This window comes from Leucoraja erinacea, chromosome 44 (assembly GCF_028641065.1).
Source record: "Leucoraja erinacea ecotype New England chromosome 44, Leri_hhj_1, whole genome shotgun sequence".
Taxonomy (NCBI): Eukaryota; Metazoa; Chordata; class Chondrichthyes; order Rajiformes; family Rajidae; genus Leucoraja; species Leucoraja erinaceus.
In genome coordinates, this window is record NC_073420.1 from 1,520,736 (window position 1) to 1,539,713 (window position 18,978).

Below are 18,978 nucleotides of genomic sequence, written 5' to 3' on the forward strand. Positions count from 1 at the left end.
GCATTTGACCATCTGAGAGAGAAGAAGTGTTTGTAGGTTAAGTCTTAAACCGAGCACAAAATTCATCCTCTAATGAGCAGTGGTAATCTCTAACTGTCTCTAATCACTTTAGGAATCCACATTCTAGCACACAACTTGAGTAGTTCCACCATCTCCAAACAAAATCAGCAGGTTAAATAAACCCGACATCTCATTGTCTCCTCCCTGGACGTCAAGACTCAAATTATACTTGGGTGTCTGATGGGCAGACCAGATCACTTTCAAAACAGGCATGTGAGTGTCACGGTTACATACTTGAATCGCCAAAACTAGATTATTGATCAAATACTGGATGAGTGTAGATAGGGACTTGATGGCTGATGTGGAGGTGGGCTGAAGGGCCTGTTTCTGTGCTAACTAATATTTCTATGATTATTCATTATTTGAACATAGAACATTGATACACTACAGCACAGGAACAAGCTCTTGGGCCCACAATGTCCATGCTGAATATGATGCTATTAAATTTGCATGCCCACTTGTCTCAAAAGATACTCTGGTCATCTGAAAGTTTGAAACTGTTTACTGATTTTCCTCAAATTACTTGGTATTTGACTCTAGTACCAGGTTTGGCTGGGACATGGGACCATCGTAAGCCTGAAAAAATCAAGGGGTGGTGCAGTGGTAGAGTTCCTGTCTTACAGCATCAGAGACTCTGGTTCGATCCTGACCATGGGTGCTGTCCGTATGGAATTTATACATTCTCCCTGTGACCGTGTGGGTTCCTCCAGGTGCTCTGGCCTCCCACACTCCAAAGACATTCAGGTTTGTAGGTCAATTGGCTTCTATAAAAACAATTATAAATTGTCCCTGGTTTGTAAGAAAATTTTAGTGTACAAGATAATCGCTGTTCGGTTCGGACTCAGCGAGGACTGAGGGGCCTGTTTACAGTTTCTCAAAACAAGGCCATTAGAATGTTAAATTGATTGAATTTGTCCGACCTGTTCCAATTGGGAATAAGTATTTTCAATGATAAACCTCAAACTATTTTATTTCCCCTAAAAAGTTAAGAAAAGTTCATATGTGTTTTGTCTGAATATTGCAATCCTTGTTTTCAAAAGCATTTGGAAGAATTATATGTACAGCAATAGACTGCTATTTTTTAAGAACATAAAATCACCCAAATCTGTCAGATAGAACTTGCATCTCGTTAGGAATACTGCTCTTGGATAACACAGTAAAAGTAATTTTGAGATATGGCAGATACCTTAATGACCGGACAAAGTACAAATTCCACAGGAGAAACAAAGACATAAAAAACTGGAGTAACTTGGCAGGTCAGGCAGCATCTCTGGGGAAAAGGAATAGGGTCTAGAGACCCTTCGGACTGAGAGCCACTAAAACCTTTGGAACACTACTACCATCTTCCATTGGAGGTCACTATTGATCATAAAACATAAAACACCAGTTACTTAAGTGCACAAAAATGCTGGAGAAACTCAGCGGGTGCAGCAGCATCTATGTAGCGAAGGAAATAGGTAACGTTTCGTGCCGAAACGTTACCTATTTCCTTCGCTCCATAGATGCTGCTGCACCCGCTGAGTTTCTCCAGCATTTTGTGTACTTTCCAGCATCTGCAGTTCCTTCTTGAACAGTTGCTTAAGTGCAGCCAGAGTAACTCAGTGGGACAGGCAGCATCTGTGGAGAGAAGGAATGGGTGACGTTTTGGGTCGAGACCCTTCTTTATAGAAACTTACAAATTCTTAAGGGGTTGGACAGGCTAGATGCAGGAAGATTGTTCCCGATGTTAGGGAAGTCCAGGACAAGGGGTCACAGCTTAAGGATAAAGGGGAAATCCTTTAAAACCGAGATGAGAAGAACTTTTTTCACGCAGAGAGTGGTGAAATCTCTGGAACTCTCTGCCACAGAGGGTAGTTGAGGCCAGCCATTCATTGGCTATATTTAAGAGGGAGTTAGATGTGGCCCTTGTGGCCAAGGGGATCAGGGGGGTATGGAGAGAAGGCAGGTACGGGGATACTGAGTTGGATGATCAGCCATGATCATATTGAATGGCGGTGCAGGCTCGAAGGGCTGAATGGCCTACTCCTGCACCTAATTTCTATGTTTCTATGTTTTAGACTGGTTAGGGATAAGAGAAACTAGCGAGATAGACGGTGATGTGGAGAGATAAAGAACATTGAATGAAAGATAGGCAAAATAAAATAACAATGATAAAGGAACCTGGCCATTGTTAGCTGTTTGTAGGGTGAAAATGAGAAGCTAGTGTGACTTGAGTGGGGGAGGGATTGAGAGACGGGACAAGATGTACTCGCTAGAGTCGGGAATAAGTACTTAGTTGGGAAACTACTCACTAGAGTTGGTGCAACTAGATAGCCATTTCTCATTCCGGTACTTCTGGCTGTCTGTTCCTGTATGTGAATAGACAAAAAAAATCCCCTGCTAGCCTGTGAAAGATCCACTCGGCTACAATTTTGGATGCTCATTACGTGATAAAGAAGGAAATTCCCTTGCTCTTCCATCAGCTTGAGGCAGTAAACACAGCCTTATGTTTCACGTGAAGAATATCTCCCATAGGCTGCACAGGCTTGTTCCTTGAACTTTCCCCACCAACTGCTGATTGTCTTTTAGTGGATTGATACAGCGTGGAGCCTTGTGACCAGGGGATCAGGGGGTATGGAGAGAAGGCAGGTACGGGATACTGAGTTTCAGGATGAGGGCCATGATCATATATTTGGCATGCTTTCGAAGGGCCGCTGGCCTGACTCCTGCCCTAATTTCTGATCTTCTATGTCATTTAGTGGATTGCCACGCGCGGAGCCTGCCCCGACCAGTTATCCCCTTTACGCCAGGAGTCTCCAAACGTTTCAGCATGAGGGCCACATTATATATTTGGCATATTTTGAGGGCCGCACACTGATGCCGCCCCTCTTTGCCCACTTGTCTCAAAAGCACGGAGCTTGCTGCGAGCAGGATAAAATCTAGTGCCGGGCCGGATGTGGCCTGCGGGCCGTAATTTGGAAGACCCCTGCTTAACACTAATGCTATCCTCCACTTTAGGGACAATTTTCACCAAAGCCTATTAACCTACAAAACTACATCTTAGGAGTGTGGGAGGAAACCGGAGCGCCCGGAGAAAACCCTTGCAGGTCGTAGGGAGAATGTAAAAGCTCCATACGGATTGCATGGAACCCGGGTCTCTGGCGCTGTGAGGCAGCAACTCTACTGCTGTGGTGCTGTCTCTATATAGGGTAGTAACTGCAGCCACTGCAACACTGTCCTTGGCCCTCCCACTCACACACGAATTGCAGAATAAATTGCGGGGAGCAGCAGTGGAGAGACTTTTTCCTCGGGCCAGCTGTTGAGAAATGAGGCCTCACAAATATCATTGACGATGGATAAAACATTGCAGCAGGAGCAGAAGTTGAAAACCACAGGCTGGTGGGTGTAACATTTACTGTAAGAGTCAAGCAATGCAGGCGCAAATCTTAAAGATAGCGGAGTCAGGGGATTATGGGGAAAAGGCAGGAACGGGGTACTGATTGGGGATGATCAGCCACGATCACATTGAATGGCGGTGCTGGCTCGAAGGGCTGAATGGCCTCTACTCCTGCACCTATTGTCTATTGTCAAATATGCTCGACTTGTGAATGGTTTGACCTTGAGCTGGGTGGAAAGAAGATAGGGGTTTAGAAAATGAGTTGGGAAAATTATTTATTCAAGTTTTTTTTAATATAGGGATGAATATTAATATAGAGAGGAAAACGTTACTGCTCAGACACATGAAAATAAAAGTTCATTATTAAATTTATCAGATGCCTATCCTACAAGCTAGGGAGAATTAACCTACAAACCTGTGTGTCTTTCAATTGTGGGAGGAAACCGGAGTACCCAGAGAAAACCCACCAGGTCACAGGGAGAATGTACAAACTCCATACAGACAGCACCCGCAGTTGAACCCAGGTCTCTGGCGCTGCAAGGCAGAATTACCGCTGCGCCATCCTGAGTATAGCAGAGATAGCCGGTAAAATTAGGTGTGGGGAAAGGGTTTGGCAAGAGCTCATTTTTCCCAAGTGTAGAAACAAAGAACTGCGAATGTCGGGTCATATACAAATGAACATAAAGTCAGCGGGTCAGGCAGCAAAGGTCTCGACCCGAAACGTCACCTATCCGTGTTCTCCAAGGATACTGACTGACCCGCTGAGTTACTCCAGCACTTTGTGTCTTTTTCATACACACTCTCCCAACAGTCCCGATCCGAAACGTCGACTGTCCCTTTCCCTCCACAGATGCTGCCTGACCTGCTGAGTTACTCCAGCACTTTTGTTTTTCCTTTGCTCCGGATTCCATCATCTACATTCTTTGCTGTGTCCATTTCAAATGTCATGTTCTTATGACCTTATTCAGCCACTAAAAATATTGCAATCCGCAAGAGGAAGTGAACAGTCACCCCCTCGAGTTTTATTTTGAGAGATCAGCATCACAGAGGATCAGGAAATACTCTCAATCAGTGCATGATGTGCAGTGTATGGTGTCATAGCCTCGTCTGATGTCTTGATATTACCTGTGTGATTCTATGAACAACTCGCCTGCTTTTGAAGCCATCTTAACGACCTTGTAAATAGTTTTAGCTCAGTTTATTGTCACGTGCACCAAGGTACAGTGAAAAGCATGCTAACCAGGCGAGCAAATGATTACTGCAGAACAAGGGGTCACAGTTTAAGGATAAGGGGGAAATCTTTTAGGACCGAGGTGAGGAAAACATTTTTCACACAGAGAGTGGTGAATCTGTGGAATTCTCTGCCACAGAAGGTAGTTGAGGCCACACATTTTCATTGGCTATATTTAAGAGGGAGTTAGATGTGGCCCTTGTGGCTAAAGGGATCAGGGGGTATGGAGAGAAGGCAGGGATGGGATACTGAGTTGGATGATCAGCCATGATCATATTGAATGGCGGTGCAGGCTCGAAGGGCCGAATGATGGGGGGCCTCTACTCCTGCTCCTATTTTCTATGTTTCTAGGTTTCTAGGACTGCTCTGTAGTTGGTGATAGGACAAGTTGATTGGATATCAGTTGCTTAATAAAAGCTGGGGGAAACTGTCCCTTGAATCTGGAGGTGTGTGTGTGTGCGTTTTCACACTTCTGTGCCTCTTGCCTGATGGGGGAGGGGAGAAGAGGGAGTGACTGGGGGGTGAGACTTGATTGTGCTGCTGGCCTTGCCGAGGCAGCGTGAGGTGTAGATGGAGTCAATGGAAGGGAGGTTGGTTTGTGCGATGGTCTGGGCTGCGTCCACAAGTCTCTGCACTACCAGAATTGGAGATATTATAACTCCATTGGAGTAACTCAGCCGGTCTGGCAGCATCTGTGGAGAACATGATGTATTAAATCATCAGATCAATAGATTCGGTAGATGCAGATTCTCCTGCCCTGGGACATAGGTTTAAGGTAAAGGGGGAAAGATTTATAGGAATCTGAGGGGTAACTTTTTCTACACATCGGGTGGTGGGTGTATGGAACAAGTTGCCGGAGGAGGTAGTTGAGGCTGGGACTGTTGCAATGTTTAAGAAGCAGTTAGACAGGTGTATGGATAGGAGAGTGATAGGGCCAGATGCAGGCAGGTGGGACTGGTGTGGATGGGACATGTTGGCCATTGTGGGCCTGTTTGCACCCTGCATGACTCTGGGACTGAGGTGACGTCTTGGGTCGGGACCCTCCTGCAGACTGATCAGTTCTCCTGACATGCTGGACACAAAACGCTGGGACAGGCACATCTCTGGAGAAAAGAAATGGGTGGCGTTTCTGGTCGAGACCCTTCTTCAGACTTGAAACATCACCCATTCCTTCTCTCCATTGAGTTACTCCAGCACTTTGTGTCTATCTTCGATTTAAACCAGCATCTGCAGTTTTTTGCAACAACTTCTCCAGAGATGCTGCCTGATCCACAGTCAACCCCAGCTATTTGTGTCCTATGTATTAGCCAGCATCTGCAGTTCCTCGTTTCGACTTCCATTGCCCTTCCTCCCTCAGTAGGCACATTACAACACGCACAGTCCACACAAGCTGCCAGTGGGGGTTAGGCCTTAGACCTGAGCTTACACGCCACACAGCCGCTAACATTAGGGTAACCAGAATTCTTCACAAGCCCTCAGTGCAAGCCCGGACGAGGCGACCCGTTTTACAAGTCCCAACCTACACTGCATTCCTCCGTAATGCTGCTCCCCAAACAAATTTGCTTTGCGGGCTTGTAGTTTTAAATGGGCGACCAAATTAGGGGAATATTTCAGTGGTCACGGGCAAAACGTGAAGAGAAGTGAGAGGGGTGAGGAAGGGGTAGGGAGAGGAGGGGGGTTGGGAGAGGGGGAGAGGAAGGGGAGAGAGGGGAGTGTAGAGAGAGAGAGAGGGGGAGAGAGGGGGGGTTGAGAGAGAGGAGGGGGGAGAGAGAGGAGGGGGAGAGAAAGAGGGAGAAAGAGAGAGAGAGAGGGAGAGAGAGAGAGAGGGAGAGAGAGAGAGAGAGAGAGAGAGAGAGAGGGGGGGGGGGAGAGGGAGAGAAAGAGAGAGAAGAGAGAGAGAGAGGGGAAGAGAGAGAGAGAGAGAGAGAGAGAGAGGGGGAGAGAGAGAGGGGGGAGAGAGAGAGGGAGGGGGAGAGAGAGAGAGAAGGGGGAGAGAGAGAGAGAGAGAGAGAGAGAGAGGGGGAGAGAGAGGAGGGAGTTGAGAGAGAGGAGGAGGGAGAGAGAGGAGAGGGAGGGAGAGAGGGAGAGGAGGGGGAGAGAGAGAGAGGAGAGGGAGAGAGAGGGAGAGGAGAGGGGGGAGAGAGGGAGAGGGGGGAGAGAGGGGGGGGAGGGAGAGAGAGGGGGGAGAGAGAGAGAGAGGAGAGAGAGGGAGAGAGAGAGAGAGAGAGAGGGAGTGTAAAAGAGAGAGAGAGAGAGAGAGGAACTACAGCCTAGTTAAGTGAGAGCATTGCTGCTTCAGCTCATTGCCTGCAGGGGACATCTCTCTGCAACATTGCACAGTAGACAGATCCAAGTGAATGCATTTCTTCCCGGACTGTGTGTGCATCCACAGGTATTTTCTCGGGAAGGTGGAGCCGGCTGGGGCTGGCCACGTTGTGAATGGGTTGGTGGTGAATGCAGAGGGCAGTCACATTGTAGGAGTTGCCAGAGGCTGAGTAGGTGTGTGTGTGTGTGTGTGTGTTTCTGTTTCACAGCAGAAGTGTGACTCGATCTTCTTACTCAACGGAAACACTCTCGCAGTTGCAACTCGGTGACGCCCTGAAGAGCAGCCAAGCCAAGAGACACAAGAGACGGGTCTGAGACGGACAGAAATCTGCTGCTGTGACAAGTGGGACAAGGACTTTGCGCTAGTTGGTGAGAGCAAACGTTACACTGTGTACAAATGTGATCTCTAACAGAGTTTCCCGTGTCGTTGTGGCTGAGAATGTATCACAGTAATGTTTTAAAAAAGAGGTTTAGGGAGAGTGGGGGCCCATTAAACAGAAACATAGGCAACAGGTGCAGGAGGAGGCCATTCAGCCCTTCGAGCCAGATTCATTGTGATCCCCTATCAATAACCCGTGCCTGCCTTCTCCCCATATCCCCTGATTCCACTAGCCCCTAGACCTCTATCTAACTCTCTGTCCAAATCCATCCAGTGACTTGGCCTCCACTGCCCTCTGTGGCAGGGAATTCCACAAATTCACACAACTCTCTGGGTGAAAAAAGTTTTTTCTCACCTCAGTCTTAAATGGCCTCCCCTTTATTCTAAGACTGTGTGGCCCCTGGTTCTGGACTCGCCCAACATTGGGAACATATTTCCTGCATCTAGCTTGTCCAGTCCTTTTATCATTTTATATGTTTCTATAAGAACTCCCCCCTCATCCTTCTAAACCCCAGTGAATACGAGCCTAGTCTTTTCAATCTTTCCTCGTATGACAGTCCTGCCATCCCGGGGATCAATCTCGTGAATCTACGCTGCACTGCCTCAATCACAAGGATGTCCTTCCTCAAATTAGGAGACCAAAACTGTACACAAAACCTGTACTAACTCTTTCGAAGTAACCCTTTAAAACCTGTGGTAGACAAAAACGCTGGAGAAACTCAGCGGGTGAGGCAGCATCTATGGAGCGAAGGAAATAGGCAACGTTTCTGGTCGAGACCCTTCTTCAGACCCTTTCCTCATATCCAGCTGATATGCCTACTTTAAAACCTGTACTAACTCTTTAGAAGGATTCTCCATTTACACATTTCTCAAATAATTTCCCAATCGACCCATTGTGTATTAAGTCATGAGTGAAGTAGATCAGGTAGCCTCTTGCCCAGAGTTTGGTGAATCGAGGACCAGAGGACATAGGTTTAAGGTGAAGGGGGAAATGATTTAATAGGAATCTGAGAGGTAACTTTTTCACACAAAGGGCGGTGGGTGTATGGAACGAGCTGCCAGAGGAGGTAGTTGAGGCTGGGACTATCCCAACGTTTAAGAAACTGTTCGACAGGTACATGGATAGTGTAGGAAGGAACTGCAGATGCTGGTTTAAACCAAAGATAGACACAAAATGCTGGAGTAACTCGGCGGATCAGGCAGCATCTCTGGAGACAAACAATGGGTGACGTTTCAGGTTGAGACCCTTCTTCAGACTGATGGATAGGACAGGGTTTGGAGGGATATGGACCAAACGCGGGCAGGTGGGACTAGTGCAGCTGGGACATGTTGGCCGGTGTGGGCAAGCTGGGCCGAAGGGCCTCTGTGTGCCTTTCTTTAAAACAACTGTTTAATTTATTTTTTATTTAAAGTTCTAGTTTAAGTTTGTACGTTTTTGTTCCTCCTCCTCCTCTGAGCACCTTTTCATATCTAGACTCCCTCTCCCCTGACTCTCAGTCTGAAGAAGGGTCTCGACCCCGAAACGTCACCCATTCCTTCTCTCCAGAGATGCTGCCTGTCCCGCTGAGTTACACCTGCTTTTTTGTGTCTATAGAAGCATAGAAAGTCGGTGCAGGAGTAGGCCATTCGTCCCTTCGAGCCTGCACCGCCATTCATAGAAACATAGAAAATAGGTGCAGGAGTAGGCCATTCGGCCCTTCGAGCCAGCACCGCCATTCATAGAAACATAGAAAATAGGCGCAGGAGTAGGCCATTCGGCCCTTCGAGCCAGCACCGCCATTCATAGAAACATAGAAAATAGGTGCAGGAGTAGGCCATTCGGCCCTTCGAGCCTGCACCGCCATTCAATATGATCATGGCTGATCATCCAACTCAGTATCGCATCCCTGCCTTCTCTCCATACCCCCTGATCCCTTTAGCCACAAGGGCCACATCTAACTCCCTCTTAAATATAGCCAATGAACCGGCCGCAACTACCTTCTGTGGCAGTGAATTCCACAGATACACCAAGTCTACCATTCAATGTAATTCAATGCTGGGACTATCCCACCGTTTAAGAAACAGTTAGACAGGTACATGGGTAGGACAGGTTTTGGATAGAAATGGGCAGGTAGGACTAGTGTAGCAGGGGCATGTTGGCCGGTGTGGGCAAGTTGGGCCGAAGGGCCTGTTTCCATGCTGTATCACTCGCTGAATCTGTGGGGGTTGTTGATATTTCCACTACATTGGGCCCCGCTAGGACATGATATGGTCTATGCAGGACCTGAATCTCACTGCAGCGTGGGACTCACCAACCTCCTGGAGACGACAGTTTTGAGTCATTGCTAGATTAGTTTGCTCAGTTTGAGATGCAATAACCTTTCAGTGAGGGGAAGGCAGCAGACGGAAGCAATCAAACAGTGAGTAACCGTCAGAGCGATAACCAGCATAACTCTGGTGTGTGGGAGGAAAATACACTTGAAACCACATTTTGAATTTGAATCAGAAGTGATAGAAGAACTAAGCCATTCGGCCCATCAAGTCTACCATTCAATCATGGCTGATCTACCTCTCCCTAGCAATCCCATTCTCCCCATCACCCCCGACACCCGTACTAATCAAGAATTTATCGAAGGTAGACAAAAATGCTGGAGAAACTCAGCGGGTGCAGCAGCATCTATGGAGCGAAGGAAATAGGCGACGTTTCGGGCTGAAACCCTTCTTCCTTTTATATATCTCTGCCTTAAATATATCCACTGACTTGTGGCCTCCACAGCCATCTGTGGCAAAGAATTCCACAGATTCACCACCCTCTGATTAAAGAAATTCCTCCTCATCTCCGTCCTGAAGGAACATCCTTTAATTCTGAGGCTGCGCCCTCTGGTCCTAGACTCTCCCACTAGTGGAAACATCCTCTCCACGTCAACTCTGTCCAGATGAAGGAGCGAACATTTGGCCCATTGTTGGCTCATCTTTCAACTATTTAGTTTTAGTCTAGAAATACATCGCAGAAACAGGCCCTTCGGCCCACCGAGTCCATGCCGGCCGGCGATCCCCACACACTAACACCATCCTGCACACACCAGGGGCAATTTACATTTTGTAGGCCCCCCTCTCGGTCATGACTGGCCATGGGTGATGCATCCTGGTCGGATGCAAGCCTGGGCGATCTATGTCATATGGAGGACAGGCTGTCACCCGTCACGTCCCACCTCCCCATGTCGCTAATCGATCAAAGGAACAGCAGGGCCGTTACAGTTTGGCACCAGTGCCATCGCAGGAGCTGCCAGAGCGAGGTTGTAGACATAGACAAACTGCCTTAGGGGCTCCAACTCCGGATTTTCTCGAGGTTTACTCCAGGAGCCTTTTCCATGACTGGACACGGCCACAAGGCAGTGGTGGTTTAAAATCAGAGTTTTCCCTCTCCTAGATGGACTGCCTTCCCAGGCTGACGAGCCCCATCTTCCCCGAGACTCGTGGGATGCTCATTTATGCCAAGCCAATTAACCCTACAAACCGACGCACCTCTTTGGAGTGTAGGAGGAAACCCGGAGCACTCAGGCAGGTCACGGGGAGAACGTGCAAACGCCGTGGTCAGGATTGAACCCGGGTCTCTGGCGCCTTGAGGCGGCAACTCTACCGCTGCGCCACCATGTTTGCCCCCAAACTTTAATCAGCAACTTTCGAAAAGTTAGTGACCGGCAGTGTTGATTGTCAGAAACATTACGCTTACGATACAAACTCGGACGGTTAACTTCCATCGATGTTCCCCGATCGTCAGCCCTACATTCGCCCTTTCGCTGGTTGGTTTTTAAAGATCGTTTTATATCTTCATTTCTGAAACTTGTGGGATGGATTTGCTTGGGCAGCTGCCAGGTTTATGATCAGCTACTTCCTCACAAGAGGCCTTATCTGAGACGTCTATTGTGTGAGTCAGGAGCTAATCACTAGTTAATCATTACGGACAAACCCAGACATCAAGGTAAAAAGGGACTTTGGATCGCAACATGTGTTGTATTGTCTAAGAAGGAACTGCAGATGCCCGTAAATCCTAGGTAGACAAAAATGCTGGAGAAACTCAGCGGGTGAGGCAGCATCTATGGAGCGAAGGAATGGGTGGCGTTTCGGGTCGAGACCCTTCTTCGAAGGGTCTCGACCCGAAACGTCACCCATTCCTTCGCTCCATAGATGCTGCCCCACCCTCTGAGTTTTTCGAAGAAGGGTCTCGACCCGAAACGTCACCCATTCCTTCACTCCATAGATGCTGCCCCACCCGCTGAGTTTTTCGAATAAGGGTCTCGACCTGAAACGTCACACATTCCTTCACTCCATAGATGCTGCCTCACCTGCTGAGTTCCTCCAGCATTTTGTCTACCTTGCATTGGATTGAGAGTGTTTTTCTGGGCCCCGTATCGGAGGAGGGTTGTGCTGGTGCTGGAGATGGTCTAGAGAAGAATGATCCCAGGAATTAGTGGGTTTAGAAACATAGAAAAATAGATGCCAGTGTAGGCCATTCGGCCCTGCGTCGCCATTCAATACGAACATGGCTGATCATCCAGAATCGGTGCCCTGTTCCTGCCTTCTCCCCATATCCCTTGATTTCGTTACCCCCTAAGAGCTAAATCGGGGTGATCGCTAGTCGGTCGTGGACTTGGTGGGCCGAAGAATTTGTTTCCCCCGCTGTAACTCTAAACAAAACCAACGCTAAAGTTCCTCCGGCACTTTGCCTTTTGCTCCAGATTCCTGCACCTGCAGTCTCTTTTATACCGCAGGAAAAATGTTCCCAATGTTGGTGGGCGAGTCCAGAACCAGGGGCCACACACAGTCTTAGAATAAAGGGGAGGTCATTTAAGACTGAGGTGAGATGAGAAAAGACTCTTTCACCCAGAGAGTTGTGAGTTTGTGGAATTCCCTGCCACAGAGGGCAGTGGAGGCCAAGTCACTGGATGGATTTAAGAGAGAGTTAGATAGGCCTAGTGGAGTCCAGGGATATGAGGAGAAGGCAGGCACGGGTTATTAATTTGGGACGATCAGCCATGATCACAATGAATGGCGGTGCTGGCTCGAAGGGCCAAATGGCCTCCCCCTGAACCTGCTTTCTATGTTTCTATGTTACCTCCATCCTGTTGTTTTAGCAACTTAAAAATTGCCCCACCCGATATACACACAATAAGCTCACACAAAGAGCAGATAAAATATATATTTAGCTCCAGTGTTTACCCTGCATAGAACAATCCTGGTATTAAAATTGGACACTTTGCAATGATCTGAGAGTGCGGTTTTAACATGGAATCCTGGATAAGACAAGGAGGAGCTAACTTAACGGATAGAGGCGTAAGGTTACATGATATCCCAACCCAAAACATCAGGTGTGCATGTTTAAGAAGGAACTGCAGATGCTGGAAAATCGAAGGTAGACAAAAATGCTGGAGAAACTCAGCGGGTGAGGCAGCATCTGTGGAGCCAAGGAAATAGGCGACGTTTCGGGTCGAGACCCTTCTTCAGGTCCTCACTCTGTGACTGTGATGGGGGTGAAAGGAAAAGAGCGCGGTGGGAAAGGAGATAAACAACACCTCATATTTCAATAGACAATAGACAACAGGTGCAGGAGTAGAGGCCATTCGGCCCTTCGAGCCAGCACCGCCATTCAATGTGATCATGGCTGATCATCCCCAATCAGTACCCCGTTCCTGCCTTCTCCCCATATCCCCTGACTCCGCTATCTTTAAGAGCCCTATCTAGCTCTCTCTTGAAAGCATCCAGAGAACCGGCCTCTGAGGCAGAGAATTCCACAGACTCACAACTCTCTGTGAGAAAGAGTGTTTCCTCGTCTCCGTTCTAAATGGCCGACCCCATATTCTTAAACTGTGTGTGTGGCCCCTGGTTCTGGACTCCCCCAACATCGGGAACGTGTTTCCTGCCTCTAGCGTGTCCAAACCCTTAATAATCTTATATGTTTCAATGAGATCCCCTCTCATGCTTCTAAACTCCAGAGTGTACAAGCCCAGCCGCTCCATTCTCTCAGCATAGGACAGTCCCTCCATCCCGGGAATTAACCTGGTGAACCTACGCTGCACTCCCTCACTAGCAAGAATTGGGCAGCTTTCCACCCAGCAGTATGAATATTGACTTAGAGAAGTCAAGTAACCCTTGCTTTCCCTTTCTCTCCACCTCTCCCCATTCTAGTTTGTTGACCTCCTGATTAAATATTACTGATTGAAAGCCTCATTGTCACCTCAGCTAACAATGCATCATTCTACATTTCCCTGATCACCATCACCTTGTTCCATTTTCACACCTTGCCCTTCCTTGTTTCCCACTCCCCTGACTCTCAGTCTGAAGAAGGGTCTCGACTGCACACTTTGGCTTGTACACGCCAGAATTTAGAAGATTGAGGGGGGATCTTATAGAAACGTACAAAATTCTTAAGGGGTTGGACAGGCTAGATGCAGGAAGATTATTCCCGATGTTGGGGAAGTCCAGAACTAGGGGTCACAGTTTAAAGATAAGAGGGAAGTCTTTTAGGACCAAGATGAGAAAAACATTTTTCACACAGAGAGTGGTGAATCTGTGGAACTCTCTGCTACAGAAGGTAGTTGAGGCCACACAGTTCATTGGCTATATTTAAGAGGGAGTTAGATGTGGCCCTTGTGGCTAAAGGGATCAGGGGGTATGGAGAGAAGGCAGGTATGGGATACTGAGTTGGATGATCAGCCATGAACATATTGAATGGCGGTGCAGGCTCGAATAGCCTACTCCTGCACCTATTTTCTATGTTTCTATGACCCGAAACATTATTGCCATAGAGGGAGTGCAGAGAAGGTTCACCAGACTGATTCCTGGGATGTCAGGATGTCTTATGAAGAAAGACTGGATAGACTTGGTTTATACTCTCTAGAATTTAGGAGATTGAGAGGGGATCTTATAGAAACTTACAAAATTCTTAAGGGTTTGGACAGGCTAGATGCAGGAATATTGTTCCCGATGTTGGGGAAGTCCAGGACAAGGGGTCACAGCTTAAGGATAAGGGGGAAATCCTTTAAAACCGAGATGAGAATAACTTTTTTCACACAGAGAGTGGTGAATCTCTGGAACTCTCTGCCACAGAGGGTAGTCGAGGCTGAGTTTCTCCGGTGTGTGTGTGTGTGTGTGTGTGTCTATCTTCGGTGTAAGCCAGCATCTGCAGTTCCTTCCTGTACAATTCAAGGAAGAGGCGACTGAGAAGTCCCAGTATAGATGTCAGCTTGTCAGGCTGACAGGCCACCGCATCCTGTCACAGCGCGTATACAACAGCGATAGCAGCAGGGCAGCCACTGAACACTGGAGACAACTCCAGATAGTTGAGTTTCGGTAACTATTTGTCTTGCCCAATCCATTTGCAACAGCCTCTTTCGCTTGTGTCAGTTGTAATTCTCATTTTAAGTGACTGTAACTGGACTAAAACGGCCGTTCTATCAAGATCAACGCTCCTGTTATGAGAGTTGAGAGACACAGCGAGGTTGCCCAGTCTTTTTTCGGTACCAACTTTGATCGGACTAGGGCGTTCTTCTCCAAGAAGTTTAGTTTAGTTGAGAGATACAGCAAGGAAGCGGGCCCTTCAGCCCACTTAGTCCATGCCAACCAACACTAGTGCTATCCCAGACACTGTGGACAATTAGCAGAAGCCAATTAACGTAGAAACATAGCAAATTGGTGCAGGAGTAGGCCATTCAGCCCTTCGAGTCTGCACCGCCATTCAATATGATCAAGGCTGATCATCCAACTCAGTATCCTGTACCTGCCTTCTCTCAATACCCCCTGATCCCTTTAGCCACAAGGGCCACATCTAACTCCCTCTAAAATATAGCCAATGAACTGGCTTCAACTACCTTCTGTGGCAGAGAATTCCACAGATTCACCACTCTCTGTAAAAAATGTTTTTCTCATCTCGGTCCTAAAAGATTTCCCCCTTATCCTTAAACTGTGACCCCTTGTTCTGGACTTCCCCAACATCAGGAACAATCTTCCTGCATCTAGCCTGTCCAACCCCTTAAGAATGCTGTAAGTTTCTATAAGATCCCCCCTCAATCTTCTAAATTCAAGCAAGTACAAACCTGCACACTCACACTACTATACACACGCACACACACGATTTTCATTCCCTAAGGACATTGGATTGTAGTTTAGTTTAGAGATATACGTGGAAACAAGCCCTTCGGCCCATCTAATCCGTGCTGACCAGTGATCGCTAGCACACTAGCACTGCCCTACACGCACTAGGGGCAATTTGCAATTAGGCCAAGTCAATTAACCTCCAAACCTGTACGCCTTTAGACTGTGGGAGGAAACCGGAGCACCCGGAGAAAACCCACGCAGTCCCAGGTAGAATGTTCAAACTGCGCGCAGGCAGCACCCGTGGTCAGGATCGAACCCTGGTCTCTGGCGCTGTGAGGCAAAGGTTCTAATAACTGTGCATGCTGACGGGGTTTGGAAGATTGGGGAAGTGAGCGTTGGTGTGTGTCGTACTATAAAAATGCCCCTGTCCCACTTAGGAAACCTGAACGGAAATCTCTGGAGACTTTGCGCTCCACCCAAGGTTTCCGTGCGGTTGCCGGAGGTTGCAGGTGGTTGCCGGAGGTTGCAGGTGGTTGTCGGAGGTTGCAGGTAGTGGAAGCAGGTGGGGAGGCTGACAAAAACCTCCGGGAACCGCACGGAAACCTTAGGTGGGGCTTCAAAGTCTCCAGAGGTTTCCGTTCAGGTTTCCTAAGTGGGACAGGGGCATAAATAAGGCAGGTTGTGTTTCACTGACATTCAGGGTCACACACCCTTAAGGAAGACAAATGAAGGTCGATGGCTGGAAGCTGCAGTCGAGATAAACAGAACTGGCTGCAAGGCAGGGCACACGTCTACGCTGCCTCACGGAGACCCAGGTTCGATCCTGACTACGGAGCTTGTTTGTGCGTTCCTCCCTGTGACTGCGTGGGTTTTCTCCGGGTGCTCCGGTTTCCTCCCACACTCCAAAGACGTGCAGGTCTGTCGGTCAATTGGCTTGGCTAAATTGTAAATTGTCCCCAGTGTGTGTGTGTGTGTGTGTGTGTGTGTGGGTAGTGCTAGTGAGGAGGGTGAGGATTAGGTGGGCCGAAGGGCCTGTTTCCACGCTGTATCTCTAAACTGAACTAAACGAGAATCCGATGTCTTGCACACAATCTTAGGGAATGAAAATCAGGTCATAGCTTCCCAAATCGGCTTTAATCAGTCAACTGATGCTGGCTGGGAATTCACCACTAACTTCCATCCGGCATTCAAATACACCTGGACCATGTCCGACATCTCCCCACCGTTTCTAGACCTCACTATCTCCAACGCTGGATGGACTACTGACCAACATCCACTATAAACCCACTGACTCCCATGGCTATCTAAACTACACTTCTCCCCACCCTGCTTCCTGTAAGGACTCCATCCCCTACTCCCAATTCCTCCGTCTACACCGCATCTGCACCCAGGATGAGGCGTTCCACACCAGGGCATCGGAGATGTCCCTATTCTTTAGGGAGCGGGGGTTCACCTCCCCTACTATAGATGAGGCTCTCACCAGGGTTTCGTCTGTACCCCGTAACTCACTCCCCATCCCCCCACTCGTAACAAGGGCAGATTCCCCCTAGTCCTCACCTTCCACCCTCCCAGCCGTCACATACAACAAATAATCCTCCGACATTTTCGCCACCTCCAACGGGATCCCACCACTCGCCACATCTTCCCACCTCCTCCCCCGTCTGCTTTCCGCAGAGACCGCTCCCTCCGTAACCATGACCAACTATTGACCATGACTTATTTTGTTGTGTCTTGTCTACTGGCTACTCTGGAGAGAAGGAATGGGTGACGTTTCGGGTCAAGAACGTCAAACCTCAGTGTTCTCTAGAGTCGGATCCAAAATATCATCTCTCGACCCATTCCTTCTCTCCGGAGATGCTGCCTGTCCCACTGAGTTACCCCAGCATCTTGTATCTGACCTCGAGTGTTGGCGGGCGTTGCTCCTCTCCCCTCCTGTTCCCGCCGAGATCCTTCACGCTGGCCGTGTGTCCGCTATCGTTTCTCAGTGGCAGGCATTGTCGTTACTCCCGTTGGCAGGCATGTTGGAGGATGGCGCTGGGGGGCATCAAGACTGCGAGCGGGGACTACGGGGCCGCATCCTGGGAGCTGAAGATCGCCGTGGATGAACTGGGCGAGGACGCCGACCCGATCACCCTGAGAGTGACGGGCGACATACACATCGGCGGCACCATCCTGCAGCTGGTGGAGAAGATCAGTAAGTACCGCGTGATGCTCGACATGGCCACGCCATGGTGTCATAGAAACAGAGAAACATAGACAACAGGTCCATTCGACCCTTCGAGCCAGCACCATTCGCCATTCATTGTGATCATGACTGATCGTCCCCTATCAATAACCCGTGCCTGCCATCTCCCCATATCCCTTGACTCCACTAGCCCCTAGAGCTCTATCTGACTCTCTCTTAAATCCATGGGAGAGTGGTTGGAAATGGAGATAGAAACATAGAAACATAGAAATTAGGTGCAGGAGTAGGCCATTCGGCCCTTCGAGCCTGCACCGCCATTCAATATGATCATGGCTGATCATCCAACTCAGTATCCCGTACCTGCCTTTCTCTCCATACCCCCTGATCCCTTTAGCCACAAGGGCCACATCTAACTCCCTCTTAAATATAGCCAATGAACTGTGTGGTCTCAACTACCCTCTGTGGCAGAGAGTTCTAGAGATTCACCACCCTCTGTGTGAAAAAAGTTCTTCTCATCTCGGTTTTAAAGGATTTCCCCTTTATCCTTAAGCTGTGACCCCTTGTCCTGGACTTCCCCAACATCGGGAACAATCTACCTGCATCTAGCCTGTCCAACCCCTTAACCCCTCCATTCGGCCCTTCGAGCCAGCACCATTCGCCATTCATTGTGATCATGACTGATCGTCCCCTATCAATAACCCGTGCCTGCCTTCTCCCCATATCCCTCGACTCCACTAGCCCCTAGAGCTCTATCTAACTCTCTCTTAAATTCATCCAGTGACTTGGCCTCCACTGCCCTCTGTGGCAGGGAATTCCACAAATTCACACAACTCTCTGGGTGGAAACGTTTTTTCTCACCTCAGTATTAAATGACCTCCCCTTTATTCTAAGACTGTGTGTGGCCCCTGGTTCTGGACTCGCCCAACATTGGGAACATTTTTCCTGCATCTAGCTTGTCCAGTCCTTTTGTAATTTTATATGTTTTCTATAAGATCCCCCCCCCCCCCCCCCCCCCCCCCCATCCTTCAAAACTCCAGTGAATACAAGCCTAGTCTTTTCAATCTTTCCTCATATGAAAGTCCCGCAATCCCAGGGATCGATCTGGTGAACCTACGCTGCACTGCCCTCAATCACAAGGATGTCCTTCCTCAAATTAGGAGAACAAAACTACATATTTTTGTCCCTTCATGTTGGGGGTGAGGGCAAAGTGTGGCAGGGCCTGTGTGAACACAGGCAAGGGGGTGGTGGTGGTGGGGGAGTGGTTGGAAATGGAGATAGAAACATAGAAACATAGAAATTAGGTGCAGGAGTAGGCCATTCGGCCCTTCGAGCCTGCACCGCCATTCAAT

The 18,978-nt window shown here is 48.5% G+C and overlaps 1 protein-coding gene across 1 annotated transcript in view; it reads left to right on the plus strand.

Moving 5' to 3' along the window:
• Positions 1-6,951: 6,951 nt before the first annotated feature.
• The window catches only part of LOC129714989 (fermitin family homolog 3-like), a 41,136-nt gene continuing 29,109 nt past the window's right edge, over positions 6,952-18,978 (plus strand). The window contains exons 1-2 of the mRNA XM_055664794.1: positions 6,952-7,361; positions 17,461-17,638. Of these exons, the coding sequence (XP_055520769.1) occupies positions 17,473-17,638 (166 nt within the window). The 5' untranslated portion in view covers positions 6,952-7,361; positions 17,461-17,472. The remainder of the gene's footprint in view (positions 7,362-17,460; positions 17,639-18,978) is intronic.